A 26,607-nucleotide genomic window follows, 5' to 3' on the forward strand; every position below is an offset into this window, starting at 1 on the left:
AATACTTTCGCAAGGCACTGTATATACATAATATGACATTTGAAATGTCTTTATTCTTTACACTCTTCTGTGAGTGTAATGTTTACTGTTCATTTTTATTGTTTATTTCACTTTTGTATATTATCTACTTCACTTGCTTGGGTAATGTTAACATATGTTTCCCATGCCAATGAAGCCCCTTGAATTGAATTGAATTGAGAGCGAGAGAGAGGAAGAGAGAGAGAGAGAGAGAGAGAGAGAGAGAGACCGAGAGAGAGAGACCAAGAGAGAGAATAACTAACAAGTGTGTGTGTGTGAGAGAGAGAAGTACTACCAAGTGTGTGAAAGAGGGAGAAGAACTGCCTAGTGTGTTAGTGAGAGAGAGAGAATAACTACCAAGTGTGTTAGAGAGAGAGAGAGAGAGAGAATAACTACCAAGTGTGTTAGAGAGAGAGAGAGAGAGAGAGAGAGAGAGAGAGAGAGAAAGAGAGAGAGAGAGAGAGAGACCGAGAGACCGAGAGAGAATAACTAACAAGAGTGTGTGTGTGAGAGAGAGAAGTACTACCAAGTGTGTGAAAGAGGGAGAAGGACTGCCTAGTGTGTTAGTGAGAGAGAGAGAGAATAACTACCAAGTGTGTTAGAGAGAGAGAGAGAGAGAGAGAGAGAGAGAATAACTACCAAGTGTGTGTGTGAGAAAGAGAAGTGGGACAAGAAGAGGAGAAAGAGAGGGAGGGTTTGAACCGTTTTTTTAGAAGATCTGTGATCTTCTTGGCAGACCTGAAGGCTAGCTGTGTGAAGGGGGAAGGAGTGCAGGAGAGGAGGGCGGCAGGCTGACCACACTGGTCTACCTCTTCCTGAAAGCAACTCCGCTTAGAGAGACAGGAAGTAGAGACACAGAAAGAGGGGAGGGGGAAAGAAAGAGTCAGAGAGAGAGAGAATACTTATCCTGTCACCAAACTTTTTGAAAACTGCGGGACTAGAGTGTGAAAAATAAAGATAGAGAGGAACACAGTGTGAGATAGAAAAGGGAGATTGAGAACGGATCCAAGGACATGGAGGAGTTCTCAGGCTACCATCATGGATTGTTCCAGTGGAGTTGTGTGTGACTGACAGAGGGGGTTGCTTTGAAGACGGACATTAGGAAAGAGTTTGAGTCCGAACGACAGAATGATGAAAACAGCTGTTCTCTCTCAGGAGACCGCATCTACTGGGTATGAAGAAACAAACTCTGTTCCAAACATAGACATATAATATCTAGAATGGGCTTAGAGCCTCTAACTGTTCCACGCCAGCGGTAGCAGAAAATATTTTTGTATCTCAGATTGTTATGAAAATTCTCACATAGAAACTTAATTGGGAGGAAGGATGTTTTAAATGTTTTTTACATTTGTATCACAAACCATTTTTGAGAAAAATCATTATGAAAGTGGTCATTTTAGGTCCTTTTTAGACAGATCATAGGATCTGACAGTATAATGACTCCAAGATGTTGTCTGTATCATGTACAGTTGACAGATCATAGGGTCTGACAGTATAATGACTCCAAGATGTTGTCTGTATCATGTACAGTTGACAGATCATAGGGTCTGACAGTATAATGACTCCAAGATGTTGTCTGTCATGTACAGTTGACAGATCATAGGGTCTGACAGTATAATGACTCCAAGATGTTGTCTGTGTCATGTACAGTTGACAGATCATAGGGTCTGACAGTATAATGACTCCAAGATGTTGTCTGTATCATGTACAGTTGACAGATCATAGGGTCTGACAGTATAATGACTCCAAGATGTTGTCTGTATCATGTACAGTTGACAGATCATAGGATCTTACAGGAGACATGTGTCTAAAAAGGACCTAAAATGGCCACTTTCATAATGATTTTTCTCAAAAATGGTTTGTGACACAAATATAAAAAGCATGTCCAACATCCTTCCTCCTATATGTGAGAATTTCCAGATCAATCTGAGATACCGAAAATATTTCCTTCTCCCACTGTCATGGAATTGTCCGTTAGTTCTGTGGCTCTAACTCTTTACTAAAAGGTCAGTTGGGTCTGGTATGTAAAAACAAACAAATGGACAGGAGTTTAGTCTGCGTAACTCTGGGCTCAAGGTCTCTACACCGAAGATAAGGCCTTCTACTTCAACAACCTTTTTTGATTATATTCTTTTTTTTTAACAATCCTAACTTTTGCAAGCTTATGCCAAAGATAACTCACCCTTGGCAAGATGTTAGTTCCAAAGCAAACAGTATTAATCTTGCACGAGCCATGGTTTGTGTGAGCCGGAATTGATCACAAGAGCCAATCTTCTGTTTCTGTAGTGAGACGTGAGTCAGCTTGATGTACACTGAGTATACAAACATTAAAAACAGCTGCTTTTTCCATGACATAGACTGACCAGTTGAATCCAGGTGAAAGCTATGATCCCTTATTCATGTCACTTGTTAAATCCACTTCAATCAATGTAGATGCAGGGGAGGAGGAAGGAAAAAAAAATTAAAATCTTGAGACAATTGAGACATGGATTGTGTATGTGTGCCATTCAGAGGATGAATTGGCAAGACAATAAATGTAAGTGCCTTTGAACGGTAGTAGGTGCCAGGCGCACCGGTTTGAGTCAAGAACTTCAACGCTGCTGGGTTTTTTATGCTTGACAGTTTCCTGTGTGTATCAAGAATGGTCCACCACCCAAAGGACATCCTTTGACACAACTGTGGGAAGCTTTGGAGTCAACATAGGACAGTCTCCCTGTGGAAAGCTTTCAACACCTTGTCATTGCCCTAATGAAGGGGGGGATGCAACTCAGTATTAGGAAAGTATTCTTACTGTTTAGTATACTCAGTGTATATGTACACCCCCTGGATGATAATCTATCACAGGGCCTTACACCCAATCTATCTCCCTACTGCTGAGTGCCAAACAGGGATACACCAGGTCCCATTTTTACAGTCTTTGGTATGACTCGGCCGCGGATCCAACTCCCATCCTTCCAAACATCCTTCCATTGACTTGGTCTTCAGAGTAAATAGTATACATTTACCCCCAAGCTATATTGCACAGAAAATGTCAAATTGGGTTGAGATCTCCCCTGCCAGGACTGGGTAGAAATGAAAGCAAGGAGAAAGCAGCTTTTTAGATCAACTGAATCTGCTGAGAATGGGGGAAAATGTTCCAAACTGGAAAGGAATGAGACCGGTATATATGATGGAGGGCCCTGTGTTTTGGGATGTCACATCACATGACCTTGATTTTTACCTTAATTTGAAGCCTTTTCCAGAAATGAGGATGGTGGCGGATCATCTGACATAAAAAGAAAAGGTGACAGTTTGCTGAAAAGGCTTTAAATAGAGGTCCAGGTCTGGTGACAATCCAGGTCAGGTGACATAATTATCCAAAGCACATGGCCCTACATATGAGTCATGGTTTACAAGCTTTTTCATGATCTCTCTCTCTCTCTCTCTCTCTCTCTCTCTCTCTCTCTCTCTCTCTCTCTCTCTCTCTCTCTCTCTCTCTCTCTCTCTCTCTCTCTCTCTCTCTCTCTCTCTCTCTCTCTCTCTCTCTCTCTCTCTCTCTCTCTCTCTCTCTCTCTCTCTCTCTCTCTCTCTCTCTCTCTCTCTCTCTCCAATTCAAGGGCTTTATTGGCATGGGAAACATGTGTTAACATTGTCAAAGCAAGTGAGGCAGATAATATATAGAGTGAAATAAACAATAGAAGTTAACAGTAGACATCACACATACAGAAGTTTCAAAACAATAAAGACATTACAAATGTCATATTATATATATATATAGTGTTTTAACAATGTATAAATGGTAAAGGACACAAGATAAAATAAATAAGCATAGATATGGGTTGTATTTACAATGGTGCGTGTTCTTCACTGGTTGCCCTTTTCTCGTGGCAACAGGTCACAAATCTTGCTGCTGTGATGGCACACTGTGGAATTTCACCCAGTAGATATGGGAGTTTTTCAAAATTGGATTTGTTTTCGAATTCTTTGTGGATCTGTGTAATCTGAGGGAAATATGTCTCTCTAATATGGTCATACATTAGGCAGGAGGTTAGGAAGTGCAGCTCAGTTTCCACCTCATTTTGTGGGCAGTGAGCACATAGCCTGTCTTCTCTTGAGAGCCATGTCTGCCTACGGCGGCCTTTCTCAATAGCAAGGATATGCTCGCTGAGTCTGTACATAGTCAAAGCTTTCCTTAATTTTGGGTCAGTCACAGTGGTCAGGTATTCTGCCGCTGTGTACTCTCTGTGTAGGGCCAAATAGCATTCTAGTTTGCTCTGTTTTTTTGTTAATTCTTTCCAATGTGTCAAGTAATTATCTTTTTGTTTTCTCATGATTTGGTTGGGTCTAATTGTGCTGCTGTCCTGGGACTCTGTAGGGTGTGTTTGTGAACAGAGCCCCAGGACCAGCTTGCTTAGGGGACTCTTCTCCAGGTTCATCTCTCTGTAGGTGATGGCTTTGTTGTGGAAGTTTCGGGAATCGCTTCCTTTTAGGTGGTTATAGAATTTAACAGCTCTTTTCTGGATTTTGATAATCTCGATCTCTCTCTCTCTCTCTCTCTCAGTTCAATTCAATTCAAATTAGCTTTATTGGCATGACGTAACAATGTTAATTTTGCCAAAGGTTACTTTGGATATTTACAAAATTAAAAATAATGAGAATCCAAATTGTAAATGGGACAACAGTAACAATAATAACCATACATTGAACAATAACAATAAGCAAACAGTAGAGTACATGTGCAGGTTGATTGGTTTGTCATACACTGTCCCTCAACTTATGGCAGGCAGCAGTGTAGTGCGCTGCCAACCCACAGCTCTCTGCGTCCTCTCCCAACAGGACGGGCAGCCTACTCTCATCAGAGAGCTCTTTGAAAGGGTTTCACATTTGGGGAAATGACACTCTAATTGTTTTATATTTTTGACATTTTGTCAGGAAATGCAGCTCTATCTCAGGTTCTGCTGTTGTGCAGTGGTTGCACAGCCTTTCCTCTACAGGGAGCCAGGTTCTCCTGTGTCTACCCTTCTCAATGGCAAGGCTGTGCTCACTGAGCATGTACTTTGTCAATGTTTTTCTAAGGTTTTGATCAGTAACCATGGTCAAATAGTTAGCCACGGTGTACTGTCGATTTAGGGCCAGATAGCACTGCATTTTGCTTTGTGCTTGTGCCTGTGTTTTGTTTTGACTGTGTTGTAATTTGGTTTATTCTGATTGATTGGATTTTCTGGTCCTGAGGCTTCAGTGTGTTAGTAGAACAAGTTTGTGAACTCAGCCCCAGGACCAGTCACTGTATTGTAGATGTATTTTAGATGTTTCCAAAACTTAATTCACTGCCTCATTAAGGTGTCCAGTTGAGCTTATTTTTAACCCTAAGTAATTGTAGTGTGTACAGTACTCTATATATTTGTACCAATTGAGAATTTTGGTCTAATTCCCTGAGATTTGGATCTTCTCTGGAAAATCATTATTTTAGTCTTTTTGGGGTTTACTGCCAGGGCCCAGGTCTGGCAGTACTGCTGTAGCAGGTCCAGGCTCTGCTGTAGGCCATGTGCTGTGGGTGACAGCAGGCATAGGTTATCTGCGAAGAGTAGGCATTTAACCTCTGAATTGTGGAGACTAACACCAGGGGCTGATGATTTTTCTAGAATAGTGGCCAATTCGTTAACTTCTTGAAACTCCCCATCCCGGATCCGGGATCGTGACTAAAGCCTCAGGCTCATTAGCATAACGCAACGTTAACGATTTCTGAAAATCGCAAATAAAATTAAAATAATGCGTTTGCTCTCAAGCTTAGCCTTTTCTTAACAACACTGTCATCTCAGATTTTCAAAATATGCTTTTGAACCATAGAAATTGACTAATTTGTGTAAGAGTATGCAAAGCTAGCATAGCATTTTGTGTAGCATGTAGCACGCAACATTTTCACAAAAACCAGATAACCAAATAAATAAAATCATTTACCTTTGAAGAGCTTCTGATGTTTTCAATGAGGAGACTCTCAGTCACATACCAAATGCGCAGTGTTTCCTGAAAGCGTCTGTGTGTAGGAGAAATCGTTCCATTTTCTACATTGCGTCTGGCTACCGAAACGAACCGAAAATGCAGTCACCTACAACGTAAAACTTTTTCCGGATTAACTACATAATATTGACCGAAACATGGCAAACGTTGTTTGGAATCAGTCCTCAAGGTGTTTTTTCACATATCTCTTCATTGACATGCAGTTCGTGGAAGCTTGCTTTACTCTCTGTATCGTATGGAAAAATACTGGCAGGTGACTTTTGCGCACCAATTTCGGCGCAGGACACCGGGCGGACACGTGGTAAATGTGGTCTCTTATGGTCAATCTTCCAATGATCTGCCTACAAATACGTCACAATGCTGCAGACACCTTGGGGAAACGACAGAAAGGGCAGACTTACTCCTCTCGTGTTCACAGCCATATAAGGAGACCATGGAAAACAGAGCCTCAAAAATCCTTGTCATTTCCTGGATGCCATCTCATCTTGGTTTTGCCTGAAGCTCACGTTATAGGGCACGCACAGAGAAGATCTTTGTATTTCTGGACACGTCAGAGTGTTTTCTTTCGAACGGTAGCAATTATATGCATAGTCGAGCATCTTTTTGTGACAAAATATCTTGTTTAAAACGGGAACGTTTTTCATCCAAAAATGAAATAGCGCCCCCATAGATGTAAGAGGTTAATGTAAATATTGAAGAGTGCAGGGCTCAGATTGCAACCCTGGCGAAGGCCCCGCCCCTGGTTAAAGAATTCTGTTATTTTCTTGCCATTTTAATACTGCACGTATTGCCAGTATACATTGATTTAATTATGTCATATGTTTTACCCCCTACTCCACTTTCACTAACTTTGTAGAACAGTCTTGTATGCCAAATAGAATCAAATGCTTTTTGGAAGTGTCACAGTTTTCTCTAGGTGAAAGAGTGTCAGACCAAAATGTGGCGTGGCTATTGCGATCCATGTTTAATGAAACTGAAGAAACACGAATCAATACAAAAAAACAATAAGCGTAACGAAAACCGAAACAGCCTAATACTGGTGCAAACTAACACACGCCGGACAAAATGACAATCACCCACAACCCCCAACACCAAAACAGGCTACCTAAATATGGTTCCCAATCAGAGACAATGACTAACACCTGCCTCTGATTGAGAACCATATCAGGCCAAACACAGAAACAGACAAACTAGACACACAACATAGAATGCCCACTCAGATCACACCCTGACCAAACAAAATAAATAATAAACATACAAAACATACAAAGTAAACTATGGTCAGGGTGTGACAGGAAGTCGATAAAGCAAGCGTATATGTAACGGTTTCGACGAGGAGTATGAAGGATCGGACCAATGTTATTTATTGGAACAGAAACACTAAACAAAATAACAAAGAGAGTGCCATGAAAACGAAACAGTCCTGTAAAGATGCAGCAACAGAAAACAGAAAACAACTACCCACAACCCATAGTAGGAAAACAGGCTGCCTAAGTATGGTTCTCAAACAAATAAACAGCTGTCTCTGATTGGGAACCATACCAGGCCAAACACAGAAATACAAAAACATAGAACAACACATAGAATGCCCACCCCAACTCATGCCCTTACCAAACTAAAATAGAGACATAAAAAAGGAACTAAGGTCAGGACGTGACAGTATATTTTGGTATTATTTTGGTGAACATGTTTATCTATCAGGGTGTGTAGGGTGTAAATACGATCAGTTGTGCGATGTTTTGGTATAAATCCAATTTGGCTTTTACTCAAGACATTGTGCTTATTAAGGAAGTTTAGAACTACATTTATAATACTAGAGAAAACCTTCCCCAGGTTACTGTTCACACAAATGCCTCTGGAATTGTTAGGGTCAAATTTGTCTCCGTTCTTAAATATTGGGGTTATGAGTCCTTGATTCCAGATGTCAGGGAAATAACCTACACTCAGGATCAAATTAAACAGTTTTAATATAGCCAATTGACATTTTGCACTAGTGAGTTTGAGCATCTCATTTAGGATGCCATCAGGTCCACATGCTTTTTAAATTTGAGGGCCTGAAGTTTCTTATAGAGCTCCTGGTCAGTAACTGGGGAGTCCAGTGGATTTTGATAGTCTTTTATAGCTTTTTCTAATCCATTCAACTTCTCATGAATTTGCCGTTGTTCTGCGTTTGTGTCAATTTGAACGGTGTTGTAGAGTGTTTTAAAATGGGTTGTCCATATGTCACCATTTTGTATCGCTAATTCCTCTTGTTTAGATTTTTATTTTATTTTCTCCAATTTTGCCAGAAGTTGTTTGTGTTTATGGACTCCTCAATTATTGTCAGCTGCTTGCTGTTGTACTGGGCCTTTTTTGGTTCTGAGCGTACGTTTATAGAGTTTTAAAGTCTCACAGTAATAAAGGCTTAATTCACCATTATTTGGGTTCTGTGCTTTTGGTTGGATAGTGTTCTATGTTTTTTCCTTATAATTTTTCAATCTGCATCAAACCAGTTGTCATCTGTAACCGTTTTAGTTTAGTTTTTTTAATCAATTTCAATTGTGCTTCTTTTGTCGTTTGCCTGAATATATACAGTGCCTTGCGAAAGTATTCGGCCCCCTTGAACTTTGCGACCTTTTGCCACATTTCAGGCTTCAAACATAAAGATATAAAACTGTATTTTTTTGTGAAGAATCAACAACAAGTGGGACACAATCATGAAGTGGAACGACATTTATTGGATATTTCAAACTTTTTTAACAAATCAAAAACTGAAAAATTGGGAGTGCAAAGTTATTCAGCCCCTTTACTTTCAGTGCAGCAAACTCTCTCCAGAAGTTCAGTGAGGATTTCTGAATGATCCAATGTTGACCTAAATGACTAATGATGATAAATACAATCCACCTGTGTGTAATCAAGTCTCCGTATAAATGCACCTGCACTGTGATAGTCTCAGAGGTCGGCTAAAAGCGCAGAGAGCATCATGAAGAACAAGGAACACACCAGGCAGGTCCGAGATACTGTTGTGAAGAAGTTTAAAGCCAGATTTGGATACAAAAAGATTTCCCAAGCTTTAAACATCCCAAGGAGCACTGTGCAAGCGATAATATTGAAATGGAAGGAGTATCAGACCACTGCAAATCTACCAAGACCTGGCCGTCCCTCTAAACTTTCAGCTCATACAAGGAGAAGACTGATCAGAGATGCAGCCAAGAGGCCCATGATCACTCTGGATGAACTGCAGAGATCTACAGCTGAGGTGGGAGACTCTGTCCATAGGACAACAATCAGTCGTATATTGCACAAATCTGGCCTTTATGGAAGAGTGGCAAGAAGAAAGCCATTTCTTAAAGATATCCATAAAAAGTGTTGTTTAAAGTTTGCCACAAGCCACCTGGGAGACACACCAAACATGTGGAAGAAGGTGCTCTGGTCAGATGAAACCAAAATTGAACTTTTTGGCAACAATGCGAAACGTTATGTTTGGCGTAAAAGCAACACAGCTCATCACCCTGAACACACCATCCCCACTGTCAAACATGGTGGTGGCAGCATCATGGTTTGGGCCTGCTTTTCTTCAGCAGGGACAGGGAAGATGGTTAAAATTGATGGGAAGATGGATGGAGCCAAATACAGGACCATTCTGGAAGAAAACCTGATGGAGTCTGCAAAAGACCTGAGACTGGGACGGCGATTTGTCTTCCAACAAGACAATGATCCAAAACATAAAGCAAACTCTACAATGGAATGGTTCAAAAATAAACATATCCAGGTGTTAGAATGGCCAAGTCAAAGTCCAGACCTGAATCCAATCGAGAATCTGTGGAAAGAACTGAAAACTGCTGTTCACAAATGCTCTCCATCCATCCAACCTCACTGAGCTCGAGCTGTTTGCAAGGAGGAATGGGAAAAAATTTGAGTCTCTCGATGTGCAAAACTGATAGAGACATACCCCAAGCGACTTACAGCTGTAATCGCAGCAAAAGGTGGCGCTACAAAGTATTAACTTAAGGGGGCTGAATAATTTTGCACGCCCAATATTTCAGTTTTTGATTTGTTAAAAAAGTTTGAAATATCCAATAAATGTCATTCCACTTCATGATTGTATCCCACTTGTTGTTGATTGTTCACAAAAAAATACAGTTTTATATCTTGATGTTTGAAGCCTGAAATGTGGCAAAAGGTCGGAAAGTTCAAGGGGGCCGAATACTTTCTCAGGGCACTGTAGTTGATGTTTTTCACTGCTAGATTGATGTCTTCTTCACTGTGAGAGAATGTGGTATCCAGAAAGTTATCTAAGAGTGTCTGGCTATTTTGTTTACAGGTTGCTTTCTGGTATTCTTCTGTGCTGTTTGGGGCCCATCTGTATGAATTTCTGATGTTGTATGGCTTACTGGGCTCTGAATGTGCAGTTGTTTCCATGTCTGTTCTTTTGAGGAACAACGTAATTTGGCTGTGATCAGACAGGGGTATTAGTGGCTTGACAGTGAATGAGCTGAGAGAGAAAGGGTCAATGTCTGTAATCATATAGTCTACTGTACTGTGGCCAAGAGGTGAGCAGTAGGGGAATCTCCCCAAAGAGTCCCCCCGTAACCTACCATTGACGAAGTACAGACCCAGGCTTCTACAGAGCTGCAATAGATCCCTTTTGTTTTTGTTGACGGTGCTGTCACTGTTGTTTCTATGGGGGAGATTAAGACAGTTAGAGACACTATGGCCTGTAATAAAGCTGTCCCCTCGTGTGCTCGTTAGATCAGGTAGTGTTTCTGTGTGCGCATTTGTGTCCCCACAGATGAGCACATTTCCCTGGGCCTGGAAATTGCATGTCTCTTCCTCAAGGGTGGGGAAGATCTCCTCTAAGTAATATGGGGATTCTGAGGGAGGATATATATTGTGCAAAGGAACACATATTTCTCTCTGAGTACAAGTTCCTTTTTCAGTTTTCACCAAATGTGATATTTACCCATTTTTAGGTATCAGTTAGATTTTGTAGTTCGGATGTGTTCCAAATGATCATTCCTCCAGAGTCTCTGCCTCTATTGACAGAGCTGTGTTCTGTGATGGCACAATTACCTCTCTGTAGCCTGTGGGACAGTGAGTGACAACGTCAGCCTTACACCATGTCTCCTGCAGAATGATGACGTCAACATCTTTAAGATTTTTGTTGGACTCCAGTGCTAAACTCTCCAGTCCAAAGGTTGATGAGTTTAGGCCCTGAATGTTCCACATGCTGACTGATAGGTTGATGAGTTTAGGCCCTGAATGTTCCACATGCTGACTGATAGGTTGATGAGTTTAGACCCTGAATGTTCCACATGCTGACTGATAGGTTGATGAGTTTAGGCCCTGAATGTTCCACATGCTAACTGATAGGTTGATGAGTTTAGGCCCTGAATGTTCCACATGCTGACTGATAGGTTGATGAGTTTAGGCTCTGAATGTTCCACATGCTAACTGATAGGTTGATGAGTTTAGGCCCTGAATGTTCCACATGCTAACTGATAGGTTGATGAGTTTAGGCCCTGATTGTTCCACATGCTGACTGATAGGTTGATGAGTTTAGGCCCTGAATGTTCCACATGCTGACTGATAGGTTGATGAGTTTAGGCCCTGAATGTTCCACATGCTGACTGATAGGTTGATGAGTTTAGGCCCTGAATGTTCCACATGCTGACTGATAGGTTGATGAGTTTAGACCCTGAATGTTCCACATGCTGACTGATAGGTTGATGAGTTTAGGCCCTGAATGTTCCACATGCTAACTGATAGTGATTTCATGTTGCAAAAAGAAAGAATAGCAGTCTCTCTCTCTCTCTCTCTCTCTCTCTCTCTCTCTGTCTCTCTCTCTCCATCTCTGTCTCTCTCTCTTTCTCTTCCTCTCTGTCTCTTTCTCTCTCCCTCTGTCTCTCTCGCTCTCTCTCTCTCTCTTTCTCTTCCTCTCTGTCTCTCTATCTCTCTCCCCCTCTGTCTCTCTCTTTCTCTTCCTCTCTCTCTTTCTCTCTCCCTCTCTGGCTCTCTCTCCCTCTTGTCTCGCTCTCTCTTTCTCTATCCCTCTTTCTATCCCTCTCTGTCTCTCTCTCTCTTTCTTTCTCTTCCTCTCTGTCTATCTTTCTCTCTCCCTCTGTCTCTCTCTCTCTCTCTGCCTCTGTCTCTCTCTCTCTCTCTCTCTCTCTCTCTTTCTCTTCCTATCTGTCTCTCTTTCTCTCTCCCTCTGTCTCTGTCTCTCTCTCTCTTTCTCTTCCTCTCTCTCTCTTTCTCTCTCCCTCTCTGTCTCTCTCTCCCTCTTGTCTCGTTCTCTCTTTCTCTATCCCTCTTTCTCTCTCCCTCTGTCTCTCTCTCTCTCCCTCTGTCTCTCTCTCTCTCTTTCTCTTCCTCTCTGTCTCTCTTTCTCTCTCCCTCTGTCTCTGTCTCTCTCTCTCTCTTTCTCTTCCTCTCTCTCTCTCTCCCTCTCTGTCTCTCTCTCCCTCTTGTCTCGCTCTCTTTTTCTCTATCCCTCTTTCTAACTCTCTCTCTCAATTCAATTCAATTCAAATCAAAGGGCTTTATTGACATGGGAAACGTATGTTTACATTGCCAAAGCAAGTTAAATAGATAACAAAACAAAAGTGAAATAAACAATCAAAAATGAACAGTAAAAATAATACTCACAAAGTTCCAAAGGAATAGAGACATTTCAAATGTCATGTTATGGCTCTATGTAATTTGTAAAGACAAAATAAATCAACCTAAATATGTATTTACAATTGTTCCTCAGACATCTTGCTGCTGTGACGTCACACTGTGGTATTTCACCCAGCAGATATGGGAGTTTATCAACATTGGGTTTGTTTTCTAATTCTTTGTGGGTCTCTATAATCTGAGGGAAATATGTGTCTCTAATATGGTCGTACATTTGGCAGAAAGTTAGGAAGTGCAGCTCATTTTGTGTGCAGTGTGCACATAGCTTGTCTTTTCTTGAGAGCCAGGTCTGCCTACGGCAGCCTCTTTCAATAGCAAGGCCATGCTCACTCAATCTGTACATAGACAATGCTTTCCTTAAGCTTGGGTCCGTCACAGTGGTGAGGTATTCTGCCACTGTGTACTCTCTGTTTAGGGTCAAATAGCATGCTAGTTTGCTCAGTTTCTTTGCTGTTATTTCTTTCCAATATGTCAAGTAATTATCTTTTTGTTTTCTCATGATTTGGTTGGGTCTAATTGTGTTGCTGTCCTGGGGCTCTGTGGGGTGTGTTTGTGTTTGTGAACAGAGGCCCAGGACCAGCTTGCTTAGGGGACTCTTCTCCAGGTTCATCTCTCTGTAGGTGACGGCTTTGTTATGGAAGGTTTGGGAATCGTTTCATTTTAGGTGATTGTAGAACTTAACAGCTTTTTTTCTGGATTTCGATCATTAATGGGTATCGGCCTAATTCTGCTCTGCTCTGCATGCATTATTTGGTGTTTTACGTTGTACACCGAGGATATTTTAGCAGAATTCTGCATGCAGAGTCTCAATTTATTGTTTTCCCATTTTGTGAATTGTAGGTTGGCGAGCGAACCCCAGACCTCAGAGCAATGAGTTCTATAAATGATTCAAGTATTTTTAGCCAGATCCTAATTGGTATGTCAAATGTTATGTTCCTTTTGATGGTATAGAAGGTCCTTGCCTTGTCTCTCAGAACATTCACAGCTTCCCGTACCCCTTATACATTCAACCTCTAGCTGCGTACCCCCTCTAGCACCAGAGTCATGCCACTCTCAAATGTTGTTTTTTTGTAAGCCTGCCACACACACACTATACATGACATTTATTAAACATAATAATGAGTGTGAGTTTTTCTCATAACCCGGCTTGTGGGAAGTGACAAAGAGGTCATATAGGACCAGGGCACAAATAATAATATAATAACAATCAATCATTTTGCTCTTTATTTAACCATCTTACATATGAAACCTTATTTGTTCATTAAAGATTGGGAAATACTCACCACAGGTGAATGAGAAGGGTGTTCTTGAAAGGATGCACATAACTCTGCAATGTTGGGTTGTATTGGAGAGAGTCTCAGTCATAAATAATCTTCCACACACAGTCTGTGCCTGTATTTAGTTTTCATGCTAGTGAGGGCCGAGAATCCACTCTCACATAGGTACTTGGTTGCAATGGGCATTAGTGTCTTAACAGCGTGATTTGCCAAGACAGGATACTCAGAGCGCAGCCCAATCCAGAAATCTGGCAGTGGCTTCTGATTAAATACAATTTTTACAGAACCGCTTGATGCAATTTCGATGAGGCTCTCTTGTTCAGATATCGGTAAATGGACTGGAGGCCAGGCATGAAAGGGATAACGAATCCAGTTGTTTGTGTCATCCGTTTCGGGAAAGTACCTGCATAATTGCTCACCCAGCTCACTCAGGTACTTCGCTATATCACATTTGACATTGTCTGTAAGCTTGAGTTCGTTTGCACACAAACAACCATACAATGATGGAAAGACCTGTGTGTTGTCCTTGTTAATGCAGACAGAAAAGAGCTCAAACTTCTTAATCATAGCCTCAATTTTGTCCTGCACATTGAATATAGTTGTGGAGAGTTCCTGTAATCCTCGATTCAGATCATTCAGGCGAGAAAAAACATCACCCAGATAGGCCAGTCGTGTGAGAAACTCGTCATCATGCAAACAGTCAGACAAGGGAAAATTATGGTCAGTAAAGAAAAGTTTTACTTTAAAAACGTGTCAATTCTTTGCCCCTTGAAAAGCAGCGCACTTCTGTATGTTGTAAAAGCATTACATGGTCACTACCCATATCATTGCATAATGCAGAAAATACACAAGTGTTGCTTTAACGAAGTTCATCATTTTCACTGTAGTGTCCAAAACGTCGTTCAAGCTGTCAGGCATTCCCTTGGCAAGTGGTGTCGGTAGCAACTGCTTGCACGCGCGTTACCACTCCACTATGTCTCCCTGTCATGGTTTTTGCGCCATCAGTACAGATACCAACACATCTTGACCAAAGTCCATTTGATGTCACAAAGCTGTCCAGTACTTTAAAAATATCCTCTCATGATGTCCTGATTTCCAGTGGATTGCAGAAGAGGATGTCTTCCTTAATTGACCCCCCCCTAAACGTAACGGACATATACCAGGAGCTGTGCCTGGCCCGCCACGTTGACTCATCCAGCTGTCACACATAGAATTCACTGGCTTGTATGCGAAGCAGTAATTGTTTCAAAGCATCTCCTGCCATGTCACTGATGCGTCATGAAACAGTGTTGTTTGATGAAGGACTTGTCGGGAAAGGTTTTTTGGGCCTTTTCCCCGAGGATTGTTGTTAGTGGAATTCTAAATTCCTCTGTATTGTTTCCCAATCAGAATTAAATACTCTGTCAATGCATTCAAAGGGTTTGTAAGACCCAATATTTTTATAAGAATGGACAGAGCCCCGGTCTTAAAAGTCAGGTAACAGCGTTTAATTCAAGAGAGTACTGGTATATACACATTTTTCCACAGGTGATAAACTGAAAATGACGTCAGCGTTTTCTAAATGTTCTATCTCTTCATGACACCGGTAGAGAGGCCCTATAGTTCTCGAGCCTTCCCTCCTCGCCTGTAGCCAAGGTCAGTCAGTGTAGATGGCATTCTAGACAGTCTAGAGATAGTCCGTCCCTGCCATCTGGAGATAGTTCATCCATTTGTACCAAGGCACTGTTCTAAACTCCTGACTATATTATATACAATTGGGAATGGGAGCAAGAGAGAAAATTCATATATGTACAGTACATAATAGCATTTGGACTAGTCAGTCCTGATTGAAATGTATACATGATTAGTCATCATTGTTAAAAATTCCCTTAACAATTGTCCCAACCATATCCACAGCATCAGGAAGAATGAAGTCCTCCACAATAGTATGGGTCTTGCCTGTCCTAGCCACTCTGTAGCTCACCATGTAAGACGCTTCTAGCCCCTTCTAAATAATGGTATCTGTTGCTTTTATACATGTCTTACTACTCGAAAGTCGTCCTAATTCTCGCTCAAAAACTCCTGTGGCTTATTTTTCAAATTGTCATGTTTATTTTTTAAATGTCTGCGCAAGAGTGAAGGTTTCCTGTGAGAGAGTAACGGTTAATGTGATTGGATGTTCATTATTAATTAATTATTTGACTAGGCTACCTGTATTTGACATTGTGTTGTTATTTCGTTGAACACTAGAAAAAAAACTCACCCAAATGTATAGCCCCGTTGGAAAATATAAATGTACTGTTTGAAAATATTTTCTTTTATTTTTTAAAATGTGAATCACATTTTTATTTGGCGTACCCCTGATGGCATTGTGCGTGCCTCAGTTTGGGAATACCTGCTCCAGGGCAAGGGTGTCTAGGTGGAATTTGTATTTGTGGTCCTGACAGCTGGACCTTTTTTTCTAACAACATTATTTTTGTCTTTCTCTCTCTCTCTCTCTCTCTCTCTCTTTCCTATCTTTCTCTCATATCTCTCGTCTCACTCTATAGGGTGAATGCTGAGCCATGCTCCCCACCTAGACCCCCCCTCACCCCTACCTTATCTTCAGGATCAACAGTACTATTCCCCCCTCCCAGACCTGCCCTCTCATCGGGACCACCCCTGATGGCTCCTACGACTCTCCCCTCCAAACCCTCCCCACCCCCTGACCCAACTGACCCAACTCCACCTGTCTACCTGGACTCCTCCCCCCTCCTCCCTTCACCCCTCATACCCTCCTCACCCTCCTCACCCACACCGCCCCTCCATTCAGCTTCTGAACCACTCCCTTCTCAAATTGACTTGGCCGTTGATGCCACTGACGCAACTGATGTCCCCAATGCCGCTGTCCCTAAGGAATGTACTCCCCCCTTATCCAGACCCCTAGTCCTTGATGTCCCGGATATCTCTACTTCCACCCTTGTCACATCACTACCCCCTCAAGTCTTAGAGACCTCAACTCCCCCACTCCCCACACCCCTGGTACTTGATGTCCCAGAGACATCTACTCCTCCCCTCCCCACACCAGTACCCCCTCAAGTCTCAGAGCCCTCTACACCCCACCTTCCTGACATCCTGGATGTCTCTGCTCCTCCCCTCCCCTTACATATGTCCTCTTCAGTCCCAGAGCTCTCCTCTTCAGAACTAACCCTACCAGCACCTTCATCTCAGCCGGTCCCAAAGCCCTCATCTATGCTCATCTCTGCTCCCACTGTAACTCCCATCTCAAAACGCTCCTCACTTCCTATCTCTTCTCCCCACGTACCTCCTATAGCAAAACCCCCTCTGTCCACTCCCCCCATTCATCCTCTCTCAAAACCCTCCGTACCTCCATCTCCCCGTGTTCCTCCTTTCTCAAAGATCTCCTCACCCCCTCTTCCTAGACCCCCAGCACCTCGAAAACTCTCTGGTCCACCCCAGCCGAGACCCCCCATACCTCACCCTCACTCGAAAGCCAAACCCTCCTCTCCAGCTCTCCCCAGACCCCCACTTCCATCCATGAAGTCCTCCTCTCCCCCTCTACCCTCCCCACTAGTCCCTCTAGCTCCCAAGCCCGCCCCAGCTTCGGCCTCATCGACAGCCCCATCTCCAACCCAAGCCACAGCCCCACAACCTAGCATCAGTATCCTGGAGAAACTGATCAAAACTTGCCCGGTGTGGTTGCAGCTGGGTATGGCCCAGGAGAGGACCACACTCATGCTGAAGAAGGAAATCCCTGGGGTGAACTAACAAGTTCTTTACATAAACACATAGGCAGATGATGTATCTGTGGTCGACTGTGGTCGACTGTTCTGCAGCCGAACAACTGTGATGTAGCTGTACAAATCGTTCACACACTCATTCATTGGTCACATACTCATCAAAAATGCTTACAAAACACATGTAGGGGCAGCCATCTTTGAAAGATTTCCTCATGTATATTTGTTGTATGATAATAGATATTGAAAGCATTACTTTGTGTACCAACAGATATTTTTAGTGCGTAAAAGCCACGACCAGAAATCCATGGTGCTGTCAGTATGTGTATCTGACAAGCAGGAGGAGCGTCAGGTCCAGGACATTCTGATTAAGGAGGAGAAGTCACGTGAGTATCCTAACCAGAGACGGTCTATATAGGGTTAGGATACATCCAGGCTTGTAACTGGATCTATCCTAACCCTAAGCCTCAACAGTCTCCCACTGAAATGTCTGTGTCCTGTCCTCAGGCCCTGGTGAACAGTCTGTGGTAAAAAGGTAATGGGACTATCTGTGTTACAGCCATCAGTCAATCCACACAATCCATCAATCCACACACAGAACACATGATGCTAGCCCATCCATCACACCACACACAGAACACATGATGCTAGCCCATCCATCACACCACACACAGAACACATGATGCTAGCCCATCCATCAACTACACACAGAACACCTGATGCTAGCCCATTCATCAAACCACACACAGAACACATGATGCTAGCCCATCCATCACACCACACACAGAACACATGATGCTAGCCCATCCATCACACCACACACAGAACACATGATGCTAGCCCATCCATCACACCACACACAGAACACATGATGCTAGCCCATCCATCACACCACACACAGAACACATCATGCTAGCCCATCCATCAAACCACACACAGAACACATGATGCTAGCCCATCCATCACACCACACACAGAACACATGATGCTAGCCCATCCATCACACCACACACAGAACACATGATGCTAGCCCATCCATCACACCACACACAGAACACATGATGCTAGCCCATCCATCAAACCACACACAGAACACATGATGCTAGCCCATCCATCACACCACACACAGAACACATGATGCTAGCCCATCCATCACACCACACACAGAACACATCATGCTAGCCCATCCATCAAACCACACACAGAACACATGATGCTAGCCCATCCATCAAACCACACACAGAACACATCATGCTAGCCCATCCATCACACCACACACAGAACACATGATGCTAGCCCATCCATCAAACCACACACAGCACACATGATGCTAGCCCATCCATCACACCACACACAGAACACATGATGCTAGCCCATCCATCAAACCACACACAGAACACATGATGCTATCCCATCCATCAAACCATACACAGAACACATGATGCTAGCCCATCCATCAAACCACACACAGAACACATCATGCTAGCCCATCCATCACACCACACACAGAACACATGATGCTAGCCCATCCATCAAACCACACACAGAACACATGATGCTAGCCCATCCATCAAACCACACACAGAACACATGATGCTAGCCCATCCATCACACCACACACAGAACACATGATGCTAGCCCATCCATCAAATCACACACAGAACTCATGATTCTAGCCCATCCATCAAACCACACACAGAACACATGATGCTAGCCCATCCATCACACCACACACAGAACACATGATGCTATCCCATCCATCACACCACACACAGAACACATCATGCTAGCCCATCCATCAAACCACACACAGAACACATGATGCTAGCCCATCCATCAAACCACACACAGAACACATCATGCTAGCCCATCCATCACACCACACACAGAACACATGATGCTAGCCCATCCATCAAACAACACACAGAACACATGATGCTAGCCCATCCATCAAACCACACACAGAACACATGATGCTAGCCCATCCATCACACCACACACAGAACACATGATACTAGCCCATCCATCAAACCACACACAGAACACATGATGCTAGCCCATCCATCACACCACACACAGAACACATGATGCTAGCCCATCCATCAAACCACACAAAGAACACATCATGCTAGCCCATCCATCACACCACACACAGAACACATGATGCTAGCCCATCCATCAAACCACACAGAACACATGATGGTAGTCCATCCATCACACCACACACAGCACACATGATGCTAGCCCATCCATCAAACCACACACAGAACACATCATGCTAGCCCATCCATCACACCACACACAGAACACATGATGCTAGCCCATCCATCAAACCACACACAGAACACATGATGCTATCCCATCCATCAAACCACACACAGAACACATGATGCTAGCCCATCCATCACACCACACACAGAACACATGATGCTAGCCCATCCATCAAACCACACACAAAACACATGATGCTATCCCATCCATCAAACCACACAAAGAACACATGATGCTAGCCCATCCATCACACCACACACAGAACACATGATGCTATCCCATCCATCACACCACACACAGAACACATGATGCTAGCCCATCCATCCACACACACACAGAACACATGATGCTATCCCATCCATCTACACACACAGAACACATGATGCTAGCCCATCCATCCACACACACACAGAACACATGATGCTATCCCATCCATCAACCACACACAGAAGACATGATGCTAGCCCATCCATCTACACTCACAGAACACATGATGCTAGTCCATCTATCCACACAGCTGCTCTATGTGACAAGCTCTATGTATAACTCCTGTGGGGGAGAAGGGTGAGAGGGTGAGGGTGCTGTGTGACCACAAGCTTCCTGTCCTACAGGACTTCCTGCTACTTTGAGCTCACCAGGCCCTGGTCGCAGCATACGGATGTGTGTGTGTGTGTGTGTGAGAATCTGTTGAAAAGTATGTTTGCAGTTTCATCTCTTGAATCATTTGTGGTACCTCTCGGTCCCAATCTATCTCTACTGCATGACTAAGAGGTCATTCTGGTGTAGAATGTCAGTATTCATATCATTTTGTGTTATAACACCCTCTCCCTTCTCCACCAGTGATGTACCTGGAAGGGTCTGTTCTGGTCTTTGACAACATCTTCAAACTCATGGCCTTTTACTGTGTCAGCCGGTAAGACAAGACCATCCTGCAGATCCTACAGGTGTAGGATCTTCATTTGAGCCAGTTTGATACAGCAGGAAAATAATCCTGCAGCAACAGCAAGTGTGAATTATTATGTGAATTATAATTCATGGACATTTTAGTAGGGGTTGATACATTTTTCTTAAGGAAAAATCAAGTCTGAAATTTCGAAGTGGAAATTAGAAACTTTAGAATCCTTTTTCACCCTCAAATACACTACAAGTTTTAAATGCCCTGAATTACAGGAACCTTCTCCTGCAACAGGCTGATCAAATGAAGATCCTACATCTCGCCCTTGAAAATATTTTTTATAATAAATGAATAATGATGTGATTAATTATCTTCCAGGGATATTCTACCCTTCACCCTGAGGTTGCCTCAGGTCATCGTCCAGGCAACCAAGTACGAAGATATAGAGATGATATCGACATTAGGCTCAGGTAGGTAGTGGGACATTCTGAACACCTCTGTAGCATGCCATTATATCACTTTTAGGGAAAGTTGACTAGAATAAGACCCTGTGAGTGAAATGGAGGTGAAGTGTCTCAACAGTGTGAATGAGTGTGTTGACACACACAAGTACAGTGTGTGTGTGTGTGTGTGTGTGTGTGTGTGTGTGTGTGTGTGTGTGTGTGTGTGTGTGTGTGTGTGTGTGTGTGTGTGTGCGTGTGCGTGTGCGTGTGTGTGTGTGTGTGTGTCGTTGTGTGTGTGTGTGCGTGCTATATGGGCTAGCTTCATCCTTTAATAGCTATGAAACAAAACCCCTCCCAATTAGTCATAGAACAAAAATCCATTTATAGTCTGATGTATTTAGTTCCTCTCTGCATTGTGAAAACTGATCGCTCATCATCAACCAGTTGTCTTTGATAAAGCTTGTTATGTTGTGAAAATAAAAGTATAATTATCTGACGATAATAGTGTCAGAGTTCAGCCCTAGTGATGGTAGACTGGTATCTCTTTCTGATGGTAGACTGGTAACTCTTTCTGATGGTAGACTGGTAACTCTTCCTGATGGTAGACTGGTAACTCTTTCTGATGGTGGACTGGTAACTCTTTCTGATGGTAGACTGGTAACTCTTTCTGATGGTAGACTGGTAACTCTTTCTGATGGTAGACTGGTAACTCTTTCTGATGGTAGACTGGTAACTCTTTCTGATGGTAGACTGGTAACTCTTTCTGATGGTGGACTGGTAACTCTTCCTGATGGTAGACTGGTAACTCTTTCTGATGGTAGACTGGTAACTCTTTCTGATGGTAGACTGGTAACTCTTCCTGATGGTAGACTGGTAACTCTTTCTGATGGTGGACTGGTAACTCTTCCTGATGGTAGACTGGTAACTCTTTCTGATGGTAGACTGGTAACTCTTTCTGATGGTAGACTGGTAACTCTTTCTGATGGTAGACTGGTAACTCTTTCTGATGGTAGACTGGTAACTCTTTCTGATGGTAGACTGGTAACTCTTTCTGATGGTAGACTGGTAACTCTTTCTGATGGTAGACTGTTAACTCTTTCTGATGGTAGACTGGTATCTCTTTCTGATGGTAGACTGGTAACTCTTTCTGATGGTAGACTGGTAACTCTTTCTGATGGTAGACTGTTAACTCTTTCTGATGGTAGACTAGTAACTCTTTCTGATGGTAGACTGGTAACTCTTCCTGATGGTAGACTGGTAACTCTTTCTGATGGTAGACTGGTAACTCTTTCTGATGGTAGACTGGTAACTCTTTCTGATGGTAGACTGGTAACTCTTTCTGATGGTAGACTGGTAACTCTTTCTGATGGTAGACTGGTAACTCTTTCTGATGGTAGACTGGTAACTCTTTCTGATGGTAGACTGGTAACTCTTTCTGATGGTAGACTGGTAACTCTTTCTGATGGTAGACTGGTAACTCTTTCTGATGGTAGACTGGTAACTCTTTCTGATGGTAGACTGGTAACTCTTTCTGATGGTAGACTGGTAACTCTTTCTGATGGTAGACTGGTAACTCTTTCTGATGGTAGACTGGTAACTCTTTCTGATGGTGGACTGGTAACTCTTCTTTCTCACCTCTATGAAAAAGATTGCCAGCACACAGAAATAAAGCATTACTTTGAAATGTTCTCAGTAATCACAATTACCTATTTCTTCCTCCTTGCAGATTTCTGGGGTTCTCAGCTTCACAGCTCCTCAGAAATGGTCAAACGTGATGACCAGGGTCAGGGCCACAGCAGTTCGTCCTGTGAGATCCAGCTGTCCACTGGGAATAGTAATGACCGTCTGTGGTACATCAACCCCATCTTCATCGAGGAGTACTGCAGCAGCCTGGAGGCCTCCACCCTCGTCCCAGCTCCCATCCACAGGAGCCAGAGTCTGAACACCCCAGGCCCGGGGCAGGTGCAGGTACCCCCCAAGTTCAAACGCCCTCCACCCAGGCCCCCAAATGTCCCAGAGGGCTTGATTCTGTCACAGTTGGCTAAGCAGGGTGCCAGAGGGGAAAGTGTCTCCCTCAGGTCTCCACCCCCACCGCGAACAGTAACAGCCAAGGCAACAGGTCAGAAAGCGGAAGGAGACAGCAGCAAAGACGCTGAGGAGGGAGAGGGAGCTGCTTCTCAACTCATCTCGGAGAAAGAGGTGTCAGTTACTGTTACTGACTCAGTAGCAACTACTCAGCCTCTACAGCCACTGTCACCTCACGGAGCAACAGCAGGACAGAAACACCCAGCACCCCGACCACCCCCACACAGGATACCACTCGTACCCCTTCGGCGGAAACCCTCAGAGAACCGTCCCTCAATCCCGGGACAGGAGGGCGGTGTTGGTCCAGTGCCTGTTGCTTCACTGGTCTGCATCGATGACACCACTAACATGGCAGAGGTGAAGTTAGGAGTGGAATCTCATGCCGGTGAGACAGAGACACTGCAGAACAAAGGGACATCAGGGGCTTCAAACATTAGTGAGGTTGTTACCGTGGCTATAGCCCCGCGGACGAAGAGGGCCTCACATCCAGTTCCGCCTCCCAGGAAGAAGAAACCCTCTCAGTTCACGCCCACCACACCTCTCTCCCGAAACGTGATAAGCGGAGGACTTCTGTCAATCAATTCATCATCGGATACCCCCCAGAACTCCAGCACTCCCTCGCCTGCCTCGAGGCTCACCTCCATCCCCGTGGGGGAGGCCAGGGGGACAGATGTGTCCTTGTACTCCCCTGATGGGGAAGCTGTCTTCCCTGCCCTGGAACATGACTCCTACTCTACCAGCAGTACAGAGGAGGAGGCTGACACTGTGGCCAGCGGGGCTGTAGGGACCGGTGGGACCAACAACACCAAGGTTCATATATCTTTCATTGATTTATTTCACCTTTATTTCACCAGGAAGTCCCCTTGACTTCCCATTTAACATTTTTATGAACTGTATAACTAACATCATACAGTAACCTAACTAAAAGCTTTTCTGTACCTATTCAATTGCTGCTGTGACTTTGTTACTGTATGTGAATCTGTATGACATTTTCCTGTAACATAATCAAAATAAAACACTTATCATTAAAAATCAATGACAACCTCCAGGTGTCGATGAAGAGGACGCCTACCATCATGCTGGACCGAGCCAAGCACCGCCTCTCCAGCGTGTTCACTAACTTCATGAACACCGACCACAAGCTCCAGAAGAGAATCCTAGAGCTGTTCAGGGACGGGAGCTCCTACTTTGGCACCCTGGTGAAGGACTACAGGTAGAAGATCCGTTCAACACAGATGTTTCAGAATCGCTTAGTTGATGGTTGCTAGGGCTGATTAGGGCCACACATATTTTGACTCACAACTTAATCTTGTTCATATCTCTGTCTAATGGAAAATGTCATTTACATTTGTTCAATGTCCCTAATTTTGTAATCGATTTGGACACCCTTGATGTACTAATCAATGAATGTATCTGACCCCAGGGTGTATATCCTGGAGACCATGGGGAAGCACAGCTCCAGCACTGAGCTGCTGCAGGAGATCAGGCAGATGATGACCCAGCTGAAGAGTTACCTCATCCAGAGCACTGAGCTACAGAATCTACTGGAGCCCAACATCTACACAGAGGACAAATTGGGTGAGATATACAGTCTAATTACAGGCTAGATACAGTAACATAGTCTAGCAGTTGTAATCTTAGAGTTACTGCAGTTAGTAGAGCACAGTGTTGCAATGGAAGGATTCTGGGTTTGATTCCCTGGGCATGCTTAATTCTCCTTGACATACTCAACATGCATCTGTCTATACACAGTGTTAGACACACCATTTTCAGCGTTAGACACACCATTTTCAGCGTTAGACACACCATTTTCAGCGTTAGACACACCATTTTCAAGACTCTTTACACACTCAAAATACTGAGTTCCTTTTGCTCTTTATTTTGAGACCCCCCCCCCATGTTATTTGTCTGATACAGTTTCTACTTGGCCGTGGCTATGTAAATAACTTACTAATAGTAAAAATACATTCCATTATCAGACTCTTTTATCCAAAGATACTTACAGTCACGTGTAGCGTACACATGAACACTGTCTTTCACATGAATGCTTCAGTTCTCACTAATCTTCAAATGAACATGCGTAACATATTCAGTGTCCAAAATCACATTTGGCAAAGAGGATGTTCCCCTTATTTACTGTCAAACAGGAGACAGTTGTATAGCACAGTCTTCGCTGTGTGCATTTGAAATTAGACTTTCTAGTGACACCTGTGAAATTACAACAGGGACAGACAACATAGTTGTTTATGAGGGTTGTCACTGTTAACATTTGATGGTTGAATTGTGTTTAATATCAAACTTATTTGGCCTCCACTGTGAATGCAGGGTTTCTTGCATATAAAAGCAGTATATTTATTTTACCAGGCAAGTCAGTTAAGAACAAATTCTTATTTTCAATGACGGCCTGGGAACAGTGGGTTAACTGCCTGTTCAAGTGCAGAACGACAGATATGTACCTTGTCAGCTCGGGGGTTTGAACTCGCAACCTTCCGGTTACTAGTCCAACGCTCTAACCACTAGGCTACCCTGCCCCATATATGCAAGTGAGGATAATATTCTTACTGAATTAATAAGCCGACGTACACTACATGACCAAAAGTATGTGGACACCTGCTCGTCGAACATCTCATTCCAATATCATGGGCATTAATATGGAGTTGGTCCCCCCTTTGCTGCTCCAACAGCCTCTCTTCTGGGAAGGCTTTTCACTAGATGTTTGCTGTGGGGACTTGCTTCTATTCAGCCACAAGAGCATCAGTGAGGTCGGGCACATTGATGCTGGGCGATTAGGCCTGCCTCGCAGTCGGCGTTCCAAATCATCCCAAAGGTGAGGTAAGGGCTCTGTGCAGGCCAGTCAAGTTCTTCCAGATCGATCTCGGCAAACAATTTCTGTACGGACCTCGCTTTGTGCACGAGGGCATTGTCATGCTGAAACAGGAAAGGGCCTTCCCCAAACTGTTGCCACAAAGTTGAAAGCACAGAATCGTCTAGAATGTCATTGTATGCTCTAGCGTTAAGATTTCCCTTCACTGGAACCAAGGGGCCTGAACCATCAAAAACATCTCCAGACCATCCTTCTCCACCAACCTCTACAGTTGTCGCTACGCATTTGGGCAGTTAGCATTCTCCTTGCCTCCGCCAAACCCAGATTAGTCTGTCGGACTGCCAGATGGTGAAACATGATTCATCACTCCAGAGAACACGTTTCCACTGCTCCAGAGTCCAATGGCGCCGAGCTTTACACCACT

At 43.5% G+C, this 26,607-nt stretch overlaps 1 protein-coding gene across 1 annotated transcript in view; it reads left to right on the top strand.

Moving 5' to 3' along the window:
- Window positions 1-533: 533 nt before the first annotated feature.
- The window catches only part of rin3 (Ras and Rab interactor 3), a 38,835-nt gene continuing 12,761 nt past the window's right edge, over window positions 534-26,607 (top strand). The window contains exons 1-8 of the mRNA XM_064953336.1: window positions 534-1,190; window positions 16,478-17,687; window positions 17,937-18,051; window positions 20,777-20,849; window positions 21,210-21,301; window positions 23,001-24,169; window positions 24,409-24,572; window positions 24,783-24,937. Of these exons, the coding sequence (XP_064809408.1) occupies window positions 1,147-1,190; window positions 16,478-17,687; window positions 17,937-18,051; window positions 20,777-20,849; window positions 21,210-21,301; window positions 23,001-24,169; window positions 24,409-24,572; window positions 24,783-24,937 (3,022 nt within the window). The 5' untranslated portion in view covers window positions 534-1,146. The remainder of the gene's footprint in view (window positions 1,191-16,477; window positions 17,688-17,936; window positions 18,052-20,776; window positions 20,850-21,209; window positions 21,302-23,000; window positions 24,170-24,408; window positions 24,573-24,782; window positions 24,938-26,607) is intronic.

Source organism: Oncorhynchus masou, chromosome 32, assembly GCF_036934945.1.
Source record: "Oncorhynchus masou masou isolate Uvic2021 chromosome 32, UVic_Omas_1.1, whole genome shotgun sequence".
Taxonomy (NCBI): domain Eukaryota; kingdom Metazoa; phylum Chordata; class Actinopteri; order Salmoniformes; family Salmonidae; genus Oncorhynchus; species Oncorhynchus masou.